The sequence below is a fragment of the Budorcas taxicolor genome, chromosome 20 (assembly GCF_023091745.1).
Source record: "Budorcas taxicolor isolate Tak-1 chromosome 20, Takin1.1, whole genome shotgun sequence".
Classification (NCBI taxonomy): domain Eukaryota; kingdom Metazoa; phylum Chordata; class Mammalia; order Artiodactyla; family Bovidae; genus Budorcas; species Budorcas taxicolor.
The window spans coordinates 8,368,832-8,388,442 of record NC_068929.1 but is presented as its reverse complement, the minus strand read 5'-3'; the positions used below and the strand labels follow the sequence as shown (position 1 = coordinate 8,388,442).

At 46.1% G+C, this 19,611-nt stretch overlaps 2 protein-coding genes and 1 non-coding gene across 5 annotated transcripts in view; 1 reads left to right on the top strand and 2 right to left on the bottom strand.

The window, feature by feature from the left end:
- The window catches only part of ATP6V0E1 (ATPase H+ transporting V0 subunit e1), a 28,022-nt gene extending 24,289 nt beyond the window's left edge, over positions 1 to 3,733 (bottom strand). The window contains exon 1 of one of the 2 annotated variants that reach the window (XR_008201182.1): positions 3,570 to 3,660. Coding sequence is in view for 1 of the 2 variants with exons in the window: in XM_052659162.1 (XP_052515122.1) it covers positions 3,570 to 3,673 (104 nt within the window). In the remaining variant the exon portion in view is untranslated. Of the gene's footprint in view, positions 1 to 3,569 lie in introns of both variants that reach the window. The other variant, XM_052659162.1, reaches the window with a different exon arrangement.
- Positions 3,734 to 11,120: 7,387 nt separating this feature from the next.
- Positions 11,121 to 17,660, bottom strand: RPL26L1 (ribosomal protein L26 like 1). 2 transcript variants are annotated; one of them, XM_052659165.1, is made up of 4 exons: positions 17,565 to 17,660; positions 16,960 to 17,136; positions 12,155 to 12,295; positions 11,121 to 11,435 (listed from the first exon to the last, which is right to left on the bottom strand). In XM_052659165.1, exons 1-4 carry the CDS (start codon positions 17,658 to 17,660, stop codon positions 11,307 to 11,309), a joined length of 543 nt encoding a protein of 180 aa, XP_052515125.1. In that variant the 3' UTR covers positions 11,121 to 11,306. The 2 variants fall into 2 exon arrangements, with proteins under 2 accessions (XP_052515125.1, XP_052515126.1); XM_052659166.1 differs by lacking the exon at positions 17,565 to 17,660 and adding an exon at positions 17,371 to 17,558.
- Positions 17,661 to 17,950: 290 nt separating this feature from the next.
- On the top strand, positions 17,951 to 18,052 carry LOC128066286 (U6 spliceosomal RNA). Its single transcript, XR_008201192.1, has one exon. It is a non-coding gene; the product is annotated as a U6 spliceosomal RNA (small nuclear RNA).
- Positions 18,053 to 19,611: the final 1,559 nt, after the last annotated feature.

Genomic DNA, 19,611 nt, shown 5'->3' with positions numbered 1-19,611 from the left:
CAGCAAGGAGAGCCTGGCAGAAGTGAGGTCAGAGGTACCTTACAGCCTCTGAAAGGAAAAGGGAAGCTATTTTGGAGGGATCTGAGGAAAGGACTGACAAAATGGGGCTTCCCTGGTGGCTGGCTCAGATGGTACAGAATCTGCCTGCAATGCAGGAGACTTGGGTTTGATCCCTGGATTGGAAAGATCCCCTGGAGAAGGGAATGGCAACCCACTGCAGTATTCTTGCCTAGAGAATTCCATGGACAAAGGAGCCTGGTGGGCTACAGTCCATGGGGTTGCAAAGAGTCAGATCCAACCAAACAGCTAACAACACTGACAAAATCTGATCCAAACTGTAATAGGATCTCTCTGCAGGGTGAAAACAGACTTGGGAAGAGGAAGCCAGGGGAAAAGCAGAAAAACCAGTTTGAGGAGAGTTGCGCTAATGGACCAGCCTGGTAGCAGTATGAGTCGTGAGAACTGGTCAGACTCTAGATACATTCTGAAGGCACATTCTGCAGCAAAGTATGTACCTCATACATTAAGCTTACAATATAATGCATACATAAATAGGCATTAAGGTTGCACTACCAAATTTTAATGGTTTCATAATAAAAATGTTTGAAGGTCTATAAAATCAAGTTCAGCTTCTCACTTGTCATCAGTTCGCTCCATTCCTCCTTCTTACCCCTCTACCTTCAAACAGCATTTCACTCCTGAACGTGGGTGCCCTAGTGTCCCCAAAAGCATCATGTTTGTTTATCCTCCATCCCAAGCTCCGGTTCATCTCCTTTCATTCCCCTGCCTCAACCCAGAATCCTTCCCTCCATCTTCCTCTTCCCCAAAAGGCCACCTCAGAGAATGGGAACAGCTGAGGCCCCTTTGTACTATTCATTGGACATTGGAGAGCAAAAGGTCCCCCGGGGGAATTCCCTGCTGGTCCAGTGATTAGGACTCCGAGTGCCCAATGTGCTGGGGAACTAAGATCTCGCAAACTCAGAGGTGTGCCATGGCCAAAATGCACAAAAATATCAGCTCCTGATGTGCTTTTTTTCTGAGTTATGGTCTGCTTAAGTGTTTAGGGGTAAAGTGTCACAACGACTGCAATGTGCGCTCAAATGGTTCAGCAAAATTATGTATGTATGTATGCACACCCGGATTCAGAGACAAAATATAAAGCAGATATGAATGTTAACATTATTGAATCTAGGTGGTGTTACATAACACTTACACTGCTCTCTTCTTCTGTATGTTTAACAGTGTTATGTCTGAGAAAACTGGAGCCGTGAATCCTTGGCACACTAATCCCTGAGCTCTGTCGCCACCCCCTCCCCCACCTGAAGTTTTTAGAGAATCTCTGGATTCCTAGAGGACAGTGGGAAATCACAAACAATAGGAATGGTTAGGAACCAGCATTCCAGGTACAGACTTCATTGTATTCCGCCCTTTTTCAGGTGCAGAAAAGATGACAGTAAGGGGCTTGCTTTAGGTTACACACAGATTCAGAAGACCTCTTTTCCTTTGGCCCCCGTTTTCCCCCCCGTTTCACAAGGTCCTGAAATCCTCCTAATGACCCAAGTTTCTGCATTTTGACATGCAGGGATCTCAGAGAAGAAAATTTAACAGCAAAAACTCCTTTCTCTCCTTCTCACACAGCACCTTTACTCATCTCCTTAATGAAGATGTTTTCAATTCTTCAAATCAGAAATGCTCTCCTGCATTAAAAATTCACCATACTCCTTGAAGCAATTCAGCCCCTCCGTTAAGAAAAAAAAACAACTATCTGCAGTCTTTTCAGGAGGTTAATGAGAACCAGTAATAATTTAGTACTAATATTTCCATTTTACAGTGAGGAAATAGGAACATGGAAAAGTTAAATTATCCAAGGTCATAGGGATCATCCAACTGGGAGCAATATTTCTCAAAGTGTAATACAGTAACTCCTAGGAGACACCTTGTGTTTTAAGACCTGTTCGATCCTGCCAAGAGCAGGAAATAACAAGGGCTGGGGTGGAGGCTATGAATTAAATCCAGATAACATATCACTAGCAGGTCAAACCTGAATCGTAACACTAGGACTACAAGCTGAGTAACCCATGGACCACAGAAGGCACTTCATTACTCTGGGTTAGAGCAATGGCATCAAGGCCCAAGGCTGGGCACAGTGGGCCCCAAACGGGGAGCTTCAAGAAAGAAGTGGTCAACGCTACCAGCACATTAATAAATGCTTTCTGAGCATGGAGGCTGGAAAGACAGTGGGTAAGGAACAGCTGAACACAGAATCACAACAAAAGAGCACTTTGTTGTTCCCTAACTCTAGCAGGAGAAACAAGTCCAAGGAATTAAATCTGGTTAGCACAAATTGTTCTAATAACCTGAGAATTCTCATCTATTACAGGCTGGAAAGATGACCCTACATAACTGATGCCATCCGAGGAGGGGAGTAGAGGGGAGCAGAATGGGTGGACCTCATGCCACCAGATGATAAATTCACCTACAGTTTTTACTTTTTAAACAAATTATGATTTACTTGTAAGCTAGATGAAAGGAACGGGTCTAACACAAGTTTATTCCAGACAGTAAAAGCGGTTCAGGGCACAAACTATTAAGTAAGAGCATTTTCTTTCCTTTAATAAAGGCAACAGATCACTCAACAACCCTTCAAGCCTATGCATGTAGAGCACTGTGAAGTCACCAATTAGTTTCAAAGAATAAAACAAGAGATGGTGTTCCCCAAAATCTGTGATTCATAATAAGCTTCACCCCACATGATCCTGCCGCTGAGAAAAAATGACTAAAAGGCAAAGAGGAACCAGAAAGAGGGTTTCCAAAGCTCCTTTGAAGAGAAGACTATTTCATACCATAATAAAAAAAAAGTTTACTTACAAAACAGATAAAGCTCTATTTCACAAAGAAGCCGGGGGAGCGGGGGGGAGTCTTTCTTAACCAATCATTCTAAGAGCTTGTTACACACAAGTGCGGGAGCGCCCTTCGAAAGGTATGACGCAGGGGTTTCTTAACAATACCTCCTGCGCTTTGGCAATTAACCTCGCTCCAGATCAAGCCCCAACTCGCTCCTGGCGCCCACTAGATGCAAGGCCTGGGCTCAGCGCTGCGGCACAAGGGTGTCCTGTGCAACTGCGACAGCCTGTGAGGCAGAGAGGTCAGTTTCTGTTTTATTTATTTGATCCGTCCCCTTAAAGTGTAGGCAAACGAGGCCTCATTTGGGTAGACAGCGGGCCTAGGGCGACAGCCGTCTGGTGACGAGCCCCAACTTCTCATTGAGGAGGGATACGTCCATTTCCGACGGCACCCTCCCCACACAGGGACGCGAGGAGAAAAAATTCCCCCAAAGCTTCTTCCTAAGGAGGATCCGCCGGAGGCCACCGTCTTCAGTTCGGGCTAGCAGACACTGAGGCTGCCGCGACAAGGAAGTCGGGGGGCTGCCGGGGGGTGGGGGGCCGAGGCCTGACTGCAGGGCGGGATCACCCGGGCAAGGTCTCCGACCGGCGCCGTCGCCCCTTTCCCCGCCCGGCCCGGCGGGTTCTCACCGCGCTTCCCTCCCCAGGCAGGCCTGGCGCACTTACCCCCGGTTGGGACCCTTAGGGATGAACCAGGGCACCAGGAAGCCGACGATGCCCCAGAACACGCTCATCACGATGAGAGGGACCGTGAGGCCGGTGTACGCCATGGTTGCTGCGGGAAGCGCCAGCCCCGGGCCCGCCGCCGCACTCGGGTCCCACCCGGAAGTGTCAACCCCGGCCGCGGGACCTGCGCGCGCAAAGGCCCGCCCCCCGCGTCCCCACGTGACCGCGCGCGGGACTCCGCCCCGTCCTCCGCTGGGAGACCTCCCGGCTGTTGCTGTGTAAAGCACTCTGGAGCCCCAGAGCTCGAAATGTGTCATCAGGGGCTCAGCAAAGTTTTCAGATAAGAAGGTGGCCCTTATAAGAAAAGTGTAGTTATTTACAGCCTTATCTTCTTATGCAACAAGCATATATAGAGAACTTCATCGTAAGTTTCTGTTAAGAATTCTGTGTGGTAGCCACTGGGTCATGAGCTTTATGTGCTTGAGTTTCGTTTTGAACACCTCACGACAGCCTATGACGCCGTTTAATTATTATCCCCACTTTGCAGGTGAAGAAACTGAGGCCCAGGAAGGAGGTTAAGGATCTTGCTCAGGGTCATATAGCTAAGTAGCAAAACCAAGATTCAACCTTTGTTGGTGTGATTTTCAAGGCCAGTGCTCCTAACTACTGCCGTACTGAATGACGTGGACTGTGCCAGGTTTGGAGGCTTACAGGAATCAGACACACCTACCCACAGGGAGTTCACAGGGTGGTGAAAAGACGGACTTTGAGCAGGCCACTGAATGCAGTGTGAAGGTAGGTTGGACCACTGTGCATGACTTTTCCACCCCAAGCCAGTCTTGAGCTGAGCCTTGAAAGAGGAGTAGGGATTAGCCAGGGTAGTAAGAAGAAGGTAACAAGGAATTTCTGATGCTTGCTAAGGATTTGCACACATGTTCAGTGTATGTGGGGCTTCCTTGGTGGCTCAGAGGTTAAAGCATCTGCCTACAATGCTGAGATCTGGGTTCAATCCCTGAGTCGGGAAGATCCCCTGGAGAAGGAAATGGCAATTCACTCCAGTATTCTTGCCCGGAGAATCCCGAGGACAGAGGAGCCTGGTGGGCTACAGTCCACGGGTGGCAAAGAGTCGGACACGACTGAGTGACTTCACTTTCACTTTCAGTGTATGTGACAACCTTGTAACAGGAAGAACATAGTTCTCAGAGAAGTTGATAGAGCTTTCAGGCAAAAGCGAAATGGAAAGCAAATCTAAACCAACCCAGTGTGCTTTACCCTGGACCATGACTTCCCTGTGATAGTCACCCTTGCCTCCCTTGAATTACCTCCTGATTCCTTTGCTCATTCAGCCAGAATGAGTTCTTGGATTAAAGGGGAAGTTGGACCAAAGATCTGTGACATCTCTTCAAACATGATTTCAAACCTTTACCTGAAGGACCAGGGAGGAAACTAGCTGGTCTCCTGTGTGCTCATCCTGCCCCTTCCCAACAACTCGGTCTCAGCAGAAATTCTGTTGTTCTTAAGTTCCATTCCGGGCACCACCTTCACAAGACCTGTTTCATTCTGTTAATGCATGTCTTGTGGCCTTGTACTTGTTTGTGTGTAGAAATCAACCAACCCTTTAGTAGAGGGCAAAATCCTTGAGAATGGGCGCTGTTTACCTGATCTGTCTTCCTTAGAAGCATTTGATGCCTAGAATGTGCTCAATAAACATTTATACAACTGCAGTGAATAATTAAGAAAGGGTGACATCAGCCAGAACTAAATTAGAGAAAAAAGCTTGGTCTTTCTTCCCATTTCTTTTTTAAAAAGCTTATTTCTCATTGTGGCATACAAATATACATAACATGAAACATACCTTCTTAACCATTGTTAAGTGTACAGTCCGGTGGTGTTAAGTATCTTCACATGGTTGTGCACCAGATCTCCAGAACTATTTTATACCCACTAAACAAGTCCCCATTCTTCCCTTCCCTGGTTCCTGGCAAGCATCATTCTACTTAATTGTTTCTGTAAGTTTGACTACTAAACAAGATACCTGATGTAAGTAAAATCATAGAACATTCGTCTTTTTGTGACTGGCTTATGTATCACTGAGCATGATGTCCTTGAGATTCATCCATGTGGTAGCACATATCAGAATTTCCATCCTTCTTAAGGCTGAATAATATTCCACTCTATGTACATACCACATTTTGTTTTTCCATTCATCCGCGATTGGATAGTTGGGTTGCTTCCACTTTTTTGGCTATTGTAAATAATCTCCCCCTTTCTTAGATTAGTGCAGTATTTTCTTTTAAGTTAATCTTGGTAGGTCTACCTTTTGCCTTGCCTTCTTAGCAGCCTCTCTGAGAAGCAGATGTCAGGAGCACAGGCATGTAGCTGTTCAGACACTGGTTCTGTTCAGACACTGGGCTGAAATCTGTTTCAGCCGCTGTGAAAGAGAAAACACTTTAATCTGGGTATATATATATGTGGGCTAGTATTGGCCAATAGCTCCCTCTATCAGTCAGTCTGTCAAAAAGCTTTATCACACATTCCAAGTGAAAACTGTGGAGAAGGCCAAGCTAGGGTTCAGTGACCCTCCAAATGAAGAATTATTCTCTGGTTTCAGGTCTCCTGCAAGAAAAAAAATGAGACTGGGCAGCACGGTCCCAGGACTGCTAGAGAGTCCTAGAGACTCTCCCAGTGGGTCGGCCAGGTCCTCTCTTTTCTAACCACCAATCTAGGTGATGCTGAATTTGACACTGAATTTTCTTCTTTGCTTCACCAAGAACACCATTGCAACAGGTTGATTGCAGAAGCATTATAAGAATCCATTTGTTTTCTACTAAGCCGGACATAAAGGAACTGTGCACAATGTCACTCTTCTGGCTACTTTTTTTGGTTTTGTTTTGGAAAAGGTAGTTATTTTCTATAAAAACATTAACATGTTTTGGGTTTATTATTATTTTTCAAATGAATTAAAATCTTACAATGTTAATGTCTAACATGGTGAATTATTTTGATAGATGCAATCCACATAGTAAAGGTCTTTGGGTCCTCAGTAACTTTTATTTATTTTTGGCTGGGAATCTGTTGTTGCAAGTGGGCTTTCTCCAGCTGAAGGAAGTAAGTGGGAGCCACTCTCCAGTAGCGGTGTGCAGCCTTCTCAGAGCACTGGCTTCTCTTTCGCGGAGCATGGGCTTTAGGGCGCGTGGGCTTCATTCAGTAGCTCTGGCGCTTGGGCTTAGTTGCTTTGCAGCTTGTGGAATCTTCCTGGACCACGGATTGAACCCATGTCCTCTGCATTGGCAGGGATTCCCAACCACTGGACCACCAGGGAAATTGCTCAGTAATTTTTAAATTAGAGGAAAAGTCTCAGAGGCAACTTCAATAGGATAAACAAGAGTGGACCGAAACATTACAGTGCAAACCCCAAGGAGCTCCTAAACAGGAACACGGGGTTACAAAGCCACAGTCGTAAAGCCCCTTTCCAAGTTGATTGAGAAGGTTGGAAGTTAGTGGAGAAGCGGAAACTCGAGCATAATTTACTGCTGTTTACTCCGCTCGTGTATAGGGAAAGTGTACTGTGGGCCGACACCACTGATTATGGCAGCTACCAGGTTTTGACGGTCACTTGTCAATCATTAAACAAGGTGCTCTGAATTACCTCTCACTGAGTGCTCACAACACCTAAGTAGGTGTTATTAAATTCTCTCTACATATTAAGAAAGAGAGGCTCAGATTTGTAACTTGCTCAAAGTCTAGCTGTTTTAAGAGATAAAACTGGGATCTGTATGTAAGTCTTTGTAGCTCCCTCTTCTATCTCAAATAGTGAATCACCAAAAGGAAAAACCCCCTTAAATCATACACTACTTTAAAAGATAGAGACATCTAACACATAAGATGAGACCTTTGAAAACCTGTTGCAGAATTAGCTGCCCTCATATTTAGGGATAGGCTAGGATGTGGTTGATTTAGTTATTTCTGATGGACAAATAATATTTTACTTATATTGATGCGTATTTGTATTGTAATTATGGTGTTCAGGAAATAAATCAACCTCATATCGCTAATTAAATTTGGATGACCTGCCATTCTCATGAAGACTTATTCATGGACCAGACTTTAGTAAAAACCCAATCATGTATGTATGTATGGAATATTTCTAGAAGGATACGGAAGACTGGAAACAGTGACTGCTTCTCGGGAGAACTGAGTGCCTAAGAGTCAATGGGACAAGGAGACTGACTTTCCACTGTATACCTTTTGTACCTTTCATGTTGTACTGTATATGCATGTGTGCGTGCTAAGTCGCTTCAGTTGTGTCCAACTTTTTGCGACCCTATAGACTGTAGCCTGCCACTCTCCTCTGTTCAGTTTTTTTTTTCTTTAAAAGAAAAAAAATAATTAAAAAGAACAATGAACAAAGACCCAAGCCATTACCAGATTGGAACTGCTCAGCTCTATAGTCTATAGCATCAGCAGAGTACAGAGGACTCTTGGTTAGTAAAGCTCTGCCTGGTTCCCAGATCTGATTACTTCCTTGCTTACCCAACTCACGTGGAAAGCCCTGTAGCTGAACACCTCCGACCCCAGTGCACTGTGAAAGCAGACACTTGGAAGGAGTTGTCTGAAGTGTGAAAGTTTGGAGTTTTTCCAAAATAACACAGGGGACTCACTCACGTAAGTGGACACCTGCAAATTTGATGAAAAGGTCAGTAGGAAACCACTTAATTCAAACTCATTCCAGGAAACATGCTAAACCCCCCTCCCCAGCCGGAACCTTGATAAGCAGGCTTGATAATGCCAGGCCTATCCAGCTGGCATTCTACAGTCCCAAGTTCCTGCAGCAGCCCAAGCACAATACTGCTGCCTTTAAACCCTCCCGCTTCGGTCAAGAACCAGCATTTACCCAAACTCCCTGGAGAAAAACTTTTCCAGCATTTATCCAGACTCTCTGGAGAAAAACTTTTCCCTCTATTCCTGCAGACAAACCCACTGCAGTCTCCTCAGAAAGACAGTAGCTATCACTTGCTGAGTTCTCTATGCTCTACGCACAGTATCTCAAGTAGTAAGTCTTGACAACTCTATTTGGTAGGTACTCATTTCATCTCCATTTTATAGATAACCATACAGGCCCAGAGAGGTTAGGCCATTTGCCCAGAGTCACACAGCTAGGAGATGACAGGGCAGGGATTAGCTCTCAGTTGATGCCGAATTCCTGCTCTTGATCATGCACTATTATTCACATGACTGATGATAAGAAGTCTGGTGTGATTTGGGGGAGATTACAGTTCTCAAAACTCTTATGTATCACTTGAACATGGTGCTGAAAAGAAACCAAATCCGATTCCTAGGAAATAATCATCATTTAAGTGTAATGGTGAGAGTAATGGTTGGAGCCTAGGGCCCAGACCAGGAATCAGAAGATATTATCTTACTATAAATTTAACCTAGTTTGAAATCTTTTATTCACATTTGGGGGCCTAAAACATGTGTTATCAAGAGTGAAGACAAAAATTAAAGAAACAAACTCCAGCCCTTACTGGTTGACCTACTCATCATGCCTGCTAGACACACAGCTCAATGCGCTGATACAGTTGCCATGTTTGGGGCACCTACTGTATTTTATCTGCTGTGATTTGTAGACTCCTGATCCACCATTTCCCAAATTTACCTAGTCATCAGTATCATACAAGGGCCATGTGAAGAGGTCTGAAGAGGCCTCTCTCTTCAGACCTACTGCATCACAGAATCTCCAGGCAAGGAGGCAGAGACTGTTAGCAAGCACCCACATTGACTCCTAAAATCAGTGGGGTCTGGTGGACTGCTACTTTAATTTTCAGTCTTGAAGATCAGTGTTTCTAGCTTCTTACATAAAATAGGGAAACAGGCTCATAAAAAGGGCTGACCAAAGACGAGAACAGGACTTGATTCAAGACTCCTCTGACTCCAGAGCTGGTATCATTCTGCTCACTCTTAACGCTGCAGTCAGAACATGCATATGGAGTTCTGTGGTTTGTGATCTTATCAATCTTCTGTGAAAAATCATTACTTGAGTGCAAGGTGAATGTTAGAATTGGAAATACTGAATAATAATAGCAATATTAGAATTTATACACTCATACTGTCGAAGTGTGCTCAGTAATAATAGCCCATTTGATCCTGGCATTTTATTTCGGCATTTTCCGTGAGACAGGAAGGCAGTGCAAGTATTATTTTCTTTTGGCTCTGACAGTAAAGAATCTGCCTGCAATGCAGGAGACCTGGATTTGATCCCTGGGTGGGATCCCTGGGTGGGTCCCCTGGAGAAGGGAATGGCTACCCACTGTATTCTTGCCTGGAGAATTCCACGGACAGAGGAACCTGGCAGGCGACAGTCCATGGGGTCACAGAGTCGGACACAACTGAGCGACTGACGTCTTCTACTGAGAAAATGGAAGCTGAGATGAGCAGCTTGCTCGAAGGCCTCTGACCACCCACTGGCAGAGCCGCGACTGGCACCTGACGGCTGGTGACAGTGCTCTTCCCACTACAGCACTGTTGCTGCCAACAGATTCTTCTGTTCTATACGTCTGGGCTCTCATCAGACTCTAACAAAGGGTTGCTAAGAGGAGAGGGAGGAACACCAGAGCGGGCTGATGCGGGAGGTGAATGTCCTTTGACGCGCCGAGGCCTGGGTTCAAATCCTAGCTCTATCTCTTATGCTCTCTGGGGTTTGGGCAGTTAACCTAAGCTCATTTTCTTCAGCAGTGAAAATGGAAAATAATGCAATCAGTCAACATGTGTTAAGAAACATCAGTGTCAGATAAACCCTGTGTTACTAGAGAACCACAAAAGGCTGTTTGATGCATTAATCAATAGATTGTTTACCATAGGGGCAAGGGAGGATTTTAGATGTGGCTCTGAAGCTAATCTTAAGGAATGACTAGAAGTTAGATTGCAGTCCATTGAGGACAGGAAGAGTCCCCTGTCTCCACACACTGATGCTGCGCAGCTGAGGGCCTCACGCAGCCAGATGAAGCAAAAGGTCGGGATTTCTCTGTGCTCTCATTACGTTTTATATGTTGGAAATTAATTTTTAAAGTTATGAAAATAGGACAAAAAAAAAAAAAACAAACCTGTGAACCAAGTCAAGTCTTGCCTGTAGGCCATCAGTTTTCTGAACCATCTTTAGGAGGTGGTATTTCAGACTTGGGCTGGGCAGCTGGGTCAGGGAGCTGCACGTCCCTGGGTTGGTTAGGGTATGGAGAGGAAGCTGGCCAGAGGGCAGTGCGGCGGCCAGGGTGGGAGTGCTGAGCGCCGCTGCTCTCAGTGGGGCCTTGTGCCTGCCAGGCACAGGCTGACGTCCGTCAAGCGGGGCAGATCTCTGCATCAGGAACCAGAGCCCTGTCCGGTCCACCCCGTCAGCATGGGGGTCTAAGCAGGAGCAGGGCTGTCTTAGTCTCACAGCTGCTACTGTGCTGCTCTCTGTAGATTAAAAGTATGAAAGACTCCCAATGGGGAACTGAGAATTCAGATGGCTTTTACCTATAAAGCAATAAATACCATTCGGAACAAGAAAACATTTCCAATTTTTACTCATAAAATTATTAATCAAAACAGCAGAAGTGGATTTACAGAACCACATAAATAATAACAACAGAACAGGAAGGAAATAAAACACTTGAGAGAGAGACATCTTGGCAAGTTTTAAAGGCCTACATGCCAGGTAAAAAACCTACAGATAAACCATGGTTGTGCAACAGGGTACATTCATTCCTGCATTTTCTCAATAAGTTCCTCCTTATATTTTCCTTTTTCTTTCCCAACCTGTCGAGATTTGGCTTTGCGTTCAAGAATTTTTTTCCGATCTTTGTCCAGTTTTAGCCTGGTGATGACCACCTATTAGGATGAGAAAACAAATAGATCTTGATTTCTTTTTTAAGGGGAAAGGACTTAAAAGCATAATTATCTCACACAGCAGATCTTCCCTCAATGATAGCAGCTTGAGTTCCTTCTTCTGCTACCCAATCTCCAACCCCTAACTCCTGTGGGTCTAGGGACCATTTATGTAGTTTAGTGATACAAAGACTGAGGATTATACTACCAACACGGATGGTTTGTCTGTCATCCCTTGGCTGGCAAAATACATTGTTTTTAAAAATACTACATTCCCAGCAGCTACTGGGCGATATAGAGATCACACAGATGAGTGAGACCCAACCATTCTGCCCTTAAAGGATCTGAAACTCTGGAAGAGAGACTCTACAGCATATAAGCTGGGAGTCTAAGAGAGGAACGGTCAATTCCACTAGCTGGGAGTGAGGGCTGAAGGAAGAGGTGTTCTCTCTAGCCCCTCTGCACACTCCCTCGTGGGGAAATCATGCCTGCAACACTCTTGCTACCAGCTTGCAGATGGGCCATCACCAAGGGTGACAGAACACACAAGAAAAGAATCTGGATCCTTGATGCTACCACTAGCCAGTGAACCAACCAAGCCTGCCTGACCTCCCTCTAAAGTCCTTATCACATCTGCCTGTGTGGGCAATACTGATGCCCAACAACTCCAGCAGGAATGCTGGGATACGCAGCCACTGCCACCGTGTGGCCCCGGGCCATACCTTGCTGGGGTGAATGCCCACGTGGACAGTTGTGCCATTAGCCTTCTCACGCTGCACCCGTTCAATGTAGATGACGTATTTCTTTCTATACACCTGGACTACCTTGCCAATTTGCTGACCTTTGTAGTGTCCTCGAACCACCTAAGAGAAAATACAAAAGTGAATTCTCCTCATTTCTAATGCTTGAATATCACAGTAAGGAAACTAATGATCGGGAACATACAGGCTAACAATGAAACTTTTTGCACAAAAAAACAGATTAATCTTGGCAGTCAAAATCAGCCTTTTTTTTTTTCTGGTATAAATCTTCTCTTTGTTATTCTAAGTCAGGTGGAGGTTCTTCACCTGGATTTTTTCCTTCTCTTACCTGAACAAAACATTCCTTGAAGTAGGTTGGTCATCACACAACTAGTCCTGAGAATAAAACTAACACAACATTGTAAATCAACTACACTTCAATTTAAAAAGAAAGAAAAAAATTATATTGAGATTCTCATGCGACTACCTAAAGCCCATGTTTTCAAAAAACAATTTATGACCTAGGGAAATTTTCAAGATATGACCTTTAGAGAAAAAAGAATACAAAGCTAAACAAAATACAGTCTGAATCTTGTGTGTACATGCTTCATACATCTGGTATACACAAGATGGAAATATATCCCAGTGTCAATAATGGTTGCCATTAGACAGGAAGTAGAATTCTTAATTTATATTAGTCCACCTTTCAAGATTTCTACAGTTAATACAAATATTTTATCATCAGAAAAAAAGCAGATTAAACACTAGACCCAGTGAGGAAGGAGATGGGAAAAGACTCGGTCAATGGACTGAGAGGTGAGGGACGAGGCGAGGAGGACATCCAGAGTCCAGCTGCGCACCTGGTTGTACAGGCAATGCCTTTCCCAGAGGCGTGGAATGGGGAGATTCCATACACAGGGAAAGCCAACTGGGCTGGCAACAAAGACGTGAGAGTCATCCACAGACATGGCAACTCAAAGCCTGAGTTTACGCAGGGAACTGCTGGTATGAGACAAGGGCAGAATGTAGAAACCTAAGAAAAGCCAACATTTTGGAAGGGTTTACAAGAGACTGAAGCGGCCTGAAAGAATGGGAAACCAGGGAGTTTCCCTGGTGGCTCAGGGGTACAGAATCCACCTGGCAATGCAAGAGACGCAGGTTCAATCCCTGACTTGGGAAGATCCCACAGGCCACAGGCCACAGGCCATTAAGCCTGCCTGCCGCAACTATGGCGCCTGTAGGCCACAACTACTGAAGCCGCTGCACCTGGCGCCCCTGCCCTGCAACAGAAGCCAGCACAGTGAGGCCCGCCTACTGAGAGCAGCTCCCGCTCACCACAACTGGGGAAAAGCCCACGCGGCAGTGAAGACCCAGCGCAGCCACAGATAAACAAATAAAAGGGAAACCAGGGAACCTGGCGTTACAGCAGCGACGAGAAGGTCAGATGCTGAGGAATGGTCAACAACAGAAAGGACTGAGTAACAGGTGACAACAAGCTGGTCACTGGTGGTCGTGGCTACAGTGCTTCCGGTGGAGCAGCGGGATGAAAGTTGTGTATGGTAAGGCCGTGAATTCACCAGAGGTGGAAAGATGAAGATGAAAAACGCCTGGCCCAAAAAGCATGGATCTGAACAGGATCAGAAAGAGGACATGTGCTCTATGCGGATGTGAAATTAAGGGATAATTTTTTATTATTTAAGAAGGGGAAACATTAATGTATTTAAATGAACAAGTATGGAGGAGAAGGTACAGGAAGCTGTAGAGAAAGGAGATACTGGATAGAAGGATCTGAAGAGGGGAGAGGAGAGTGGTGGATGTGTCATTCAGTGGCAGAGAGAGAGCTTCAGATAGAAACGGGGTTTATAACAGGAGAGAATGAAGACAGGAGGGGTGGAAATGCAGGTATTAAGCCAGAGGGTGTGGAGCCAGGACTCTGGAAGTTCCTGGATGATAGTTTTAATTCCCTCTGTAAAGTAGGAGGAAGACTCAACTACTCAGAGAAAGAGGCAGGTGAGACTTAGAAGATACCAAGAGAGAAAAGGCACTTTTAACAAACCTAATTGGACTATTTCACTTTCCTGGCTGGAGACGTGCTTACCCCGAATGACCTCTAAAGTTAAGAGACCTATATTCCTGGCCTGGACACTCATTTTCTATATTATTCTTTAGTATTTTACCTGAGTTTCATTGTCTTCATATCTAAAAAGGGAACAGTTCATGCCTCCTTTTCTCTATGTCACGTTCCAATTCCATCCAATCGTTTTCATCCATTTAATAAATATTGATTGTGCCCCTGCTGTGTGCCAGGCTCTGCACTGAGGTCAGAAAAGTTCTCTGGTCTCAGGGAGCTTGGTCTGATGGACAGTAAGGAGTTAACAGGTAAACATACAAATGTATGATCCATGAACAGGGCACATGGGAAGATACTGAAAAATGAGGACTGAGGTAAAGGGGAGAAGAGCACTCCAGGCAGAGGGAGCATTCTGGACAAAGACCCAGAGCATTCTAAGGACCTGAAAAGGTGTGTTTGATGCACGGTGCAAGTGGAGGGGCTTATAAAATGAGATGGGGTTGGAGAATTAGGCCTGGACTGGATCATTGGAGCCTTATCAATGATTTAGATGTTACACTTAGCACATCAAGCACCACTGATAGGTTTTAAGTAGGCTCTGATTTGCAAATAATTTGTCTGTAGAGAATGGATTAGGGTTAACAGTGGAAGCTGAAGATGCTTTGAACTAAAATGGAAATATAAAGAAGTGTCAGATTTAAGACTTATTTTGAACGTAATATCAACAAGACACAGTGACAGAAGAGAGGGGTTAGGGAAAGTTAAGAAAACTTAAAGGGTTATGGTATACACAGGTGGGGAGACAGAAGCATCACTTACTGAGGTGTGAAAGATGGGAGGAGACTCAGATTTTAGAGGCAGTGGCAATGTCAGGATCTCATGCATAAGAAGCTTGAGATGTCTGTGAGATATCCAAATAAAGACATTCAGCAGGCAGTTAGATCTTAGGTCTGTGGTCAGAAAAGTGGTTTGAACCAGGATATAAAGGAAGAAGGTGTTAGCCCAGAGCAGATATTTAAAACTCTAGGTATAAGTGTTACCACCTAGGTAGACAATGTAGGCCAGCCAATGGAAGAGCAGGTGCCGGCCCTGACAAATTCTATTATTTAGGGATCAGACAGAGGAGAACTAGAAAGCAATGCAGGCTAAGAAGTTGAAAGTAAACTGTGAGCTTGAAGTTTCACAGAAGCTAAAAAGAGACGATTTCAAGAAGTAAGGTGATGCCACCCATGCAAAATGCTGCTGAAAATGTCAAGGACAGTCAGATGAAGATGGGACCATTGAATTTAGTCATACAGAGGTTTTTGGTGGTCTCAGCCAAAAGCAGTTTCTATAAAAGAAAGAATCCAGGTTTTCCAGGTCTCACAAAACTGGAGAATTTGACAGCTGAAGAGCCTGCATATCCCTAACTGGCACCTACAGGCGTTCCTGCGCATCCCTGACTGGCACCTACAGGTGTTTCTGCGTGTCCCTGACTGGCACCTACAGGCGCTTGCAATCGCCCGTTCTAGAGCATGTCTGAGGGACTTCCCTGGAGGTCCAAGGGTTAAGACTTCACCTTCTAATGCAGAGGGTGCGGGTTTAATCCTTGGTCGGGGAGCAAAGCTCCCACATGCCTTGTGGCCAAAAAAACAAAACATAAACTAGAGCATGTCTGATGGGAAGGTTCCAGAAGAGAAGAGGCTGGACCGTACTTCCAAATTATTTTTTCCACTCTATTCCTGTCACATTCTCAACCTAACTTCTCTCCTGCTTCCGACCTTTTCCTCCTCAAACCTTCCAAGTCCCAGTCCCTTACAGATACACCAAATTCCTTACTTCATCCTCTAAAATAATGGTTCTCAATTGGGGGAGGTTGTCAGGGGTGAATTTTGCTCCCCAGGGACAATACCTGGAAAAACTGATAGTTCTGCTTATCCTAACTGTGAGAAGGTGCTACTGGCATCTAGTGGGGAGAAGCCAGGGATGCTGCTAAACATCGTACAGGGCACAGGAGAGCTCATCACAGCAAAGAATTACCCAGCCCAAGAAGTCAACAGTGCGGAAGTCGGGAAACCCGTTCTCAAATGTGAGCCCTATTGCAACAGGGACCCTGTGGATGATGTTCACCACTAGAATTCTAGGGAATGGTGCCTGGTCCGGTAAATGCTCAATATATTATTTCTTCAAGGTGTGACTATAGCTCTGATTTATCTTACCTTTCCTTCCCTTCCCTACTAAACATTCTAAACTCCAGTCAGAGAACAGACAGCTTATACTTTCTCAAAATTTCATGCCTCTGATTTGCTTCCCCATTCTCCCTGCCAAATCCAGCACCATCAAATGTTCAGCTTCCACTAAACCGAATGATGCCAAAACCTTACTCTTATTTCAACACCTTTCCCTGCAAAGATCCAACACACTTCCCCCGAGCAGTGTCTGGGAACTAGCAAACTCTGGACTAAAAAATAAAGCACAGTTTTGCTTGGCTGGCAAAGCAAAGCAAAACTTCTCAAATTATTATTATTAAAGAATCGAGTTGGAATGCTCTAAACTAAGCTGGGCAGGCGTGCTCTGGTGACTCTGGGCCCCAACTCCCGTCACCTGCAGGGTCACATCATCTGCCCCGGTCCTGAGGGCGTGTGACTCCTCCACGTCCAAGCACTGTCGACACTTTCGGCGAAGGCGGCGCCCGAGCGCCACGCAGGTGGGTAACTAGAGCCCGGGAGACAAGTACCTGGACCTCGTCGTCCTTGCGGATGGGCATGGAGCGGACGTTGTACTTCTGTCGCAGCTCCTTGGAGAGTGGAGACGACATGATTTTCCTGCGCACGTGGGAGGGGGCATTGAAATGACGTTTGCGGTTTTTGCTGCGGTCCGAGGTCACGAAGGGGTTGAACTTCATCGTGTTCGTCTGCAAATAGAGGAAAGGGAAGGAGCGGCTCGGTGGGGGTACCAGGGCTTTCTCTCCATCCGGGACACTTCGCTCCATCCCCGCCCAGGGGTTCTAGGGAGGTGGCCTCGGAAGGAGACTGAAGGAGGAAAACGAAGGATATGAAAGGTCTGGGTGTTACACAGAGCAAGACGAGCGTGGAGGGCGCATGCTGAACTAAATTAAACGGGGGTGGGGAGGGGGCGGCACTGGGACCTTGAGGCTGATGGACGAGGGCTCAGACTGCAAAAGAATGCACGGTTGGGGGTCACGCGGAGAGATCTCTGGGGAGGCGGCAAGACCCCCGGGCAAGAAGGATTGAGTCCAGTGGGGCGGAGGGCTTCGTGGGCGGACGGCTTCGTGGGCGGAGGGCTTCGTAGCCGGATAATTCACCGGATCCACTCACTTACCGAGCGACCGCCGAGTTCAGACGGTGCGCGCGTAGGGACGGAAGTGAGGATTCCTTGTTGCGCAAGCGCAGAAAGAAAACAATGCTCCATTTCCATCAGAAACGAAACTGAATAGCGCCCCCTGAGGCTTGGGGTGGGATCGCAGTGGCTCGTTTCCAGGGATCCTGGGTGGCTAGGCGGCTCTGCGGACCACGCCCGGAACCCACAGACTTGGTGCCGCCGGGGAGAAAGGGCAGATTTGTAGGGCTTGCAATAAAGCCTTGTTGATGTTCTCTTTATGTGTGTGTCGGTCGCTCAGTCGTGTCTTAATCTTTGTGACCCCATGGACCGTAGCCCACCAGGCTCCTCTGTCCGTGGGGATTCTCCAGGCAAGAATACAGGAATGAGTGCTCGCTTCGGCAGCACATTTACTTGGAACGATACAGAGAAGATTAGCATGGGCCCTGCCCAAGGATGACACGCAAATTCGTGAAGCGTTCCATATTTTTGATGATTTGGGAGAATGGCATTGAAACATGTATACTATCATGTAAGAAACAAATCGCCAGTCTATGTTCGATACAGGATACAGGATGCTTGGGGCTGGTGCACGGGGATGATCCAGAGAGATGATATGGGGTGGGAGGTGGGAGGGGGGTTCAGGATTGGGAACTCATGTACACCCGTGGCTGATTCATGTCAATGTTTGGCAAAACCAATACAGTATTGTAAAGCAAAAAAAAAAGAATACAGGAATGAGTTGCCACACCTTTCTCCAGGGGATCTTCCCGACACAGGGATCAAACCTGGCTCTTCCGCATTGCGGGCAGATTTTGTATAGTGTGAGCAACCATGGAAGCCACCTGTTCTTTTTAAAGGAACATTATTAATACTCTCTTTCCCACTCAAAACTCTTTGCCCCGTTACCCTCCTCAGAGGTTGTTTAGGCAAATGATCGGGGTGATTAAACAACGTGGTGCTTCAAATGCAATTGGCTGACTTGCTTCTTCACAATCACTGAGAAGTCTGTTCAAAATGCAAATTTTCATGTTCCACTACAGCCCTACAAAATCAGACAGTATTAGGTTGGCATCAGGGGCTCTGAATTTAGAGTAAGCACTCCCCCTCACCAAAGACTTTGAGGTGCACCAATGTTTGAGGGACATTACAAACCAACCATTTGTCTTTTGCAAAACGTCCCCCAGTCTTTTAGAAAAGCTGGGGTTGTAGAATGACACATGAACTCAAGTGGCTCTTCAAGTTGCTGAACCTCGGGGAGATGCCCCCATGTTTCTGAGCCTGTTTGCTGCTGCTGCTGCTAAGTTGCTTCAGTAGTGTCCGACTCTGTGTGACCCCATAGATGGCAGCCAACCAGGGATTCTGCAGGCAAGAACACTGGAGTGGGTTGCCATTTCCTTCTCCAATGCACAAAAGTGAAAAGTGAAAGTCAAGTCGCTCAGTCGTGTCCAACTCTTTGCGACCCCATGGACTGCAGCCTACAAGGCTCCTCCGTCCATGGGATTTTCCAGGCAAACTGTAAGCTTTCTGTGTTTGATCTAAACAGTTGCAGTGCGCTCGTGCCAACTGAAGCTGTGCCTGGTCTCCCTTTTTAAATTCTTTAAGTCTTTAAAAACTTGGTAGCACAGCTAGGATTCTTCAGACTAGCGATCCGGCGGGTTTGGAGCCATTGCCCTGCCCGACTCACCCTGGGCCCGCCCACCCCCTGCCCACCCCTGCCCACCCCTGCCCACCTTGTCCCTGCCTTGTCCTGCCTGGTCGTGCCAGAGCTCCTCCTTCCACTTCCGGTAGACAGACAGACAGACAGACACACATGATTATGTGTGGTGTTGGAGGTGTCTGTGGTAATCATGATGCAATATGTAGGTATATCAGGTTAACACAGTACGTCTTAAATTCAGAATGTTATAGTTCAATTATATCTCAATAAAGCTGGGGGTAAAAAGGAAGTCACTTCCTATGGGCAAGGTGGGAGCAAAGGCCCCTTCCAGCGTTCATCAGACACAAGCTCCCAAGAAGTTGCTCATTCATACATCCATCCATTCACTTG

Coding starts and splice junctions, on each gene's coding strand:
- RPL26L1 (XM_052659165.1), bottom strand. CDS start 17,660: ATGGAAATGGAGCATTGTTTTCTTTCTGCGCTTGCGCAACAAGGAATC. Junction 17,137..17,564: donor CTGAACTCGGCGGTCGCTCG/GTAAGTGAGTGG, acceptor CTCTATTTGCAG/ACGAACACGATGAAGTTCAA. Junction 12,296..16,959: donor GCAAGGACGACGAGGTCCAG/GTACTTGTCTCC, acceptor ATTTTCTCTTAG/GTGGTTCGAGGACACTACAA.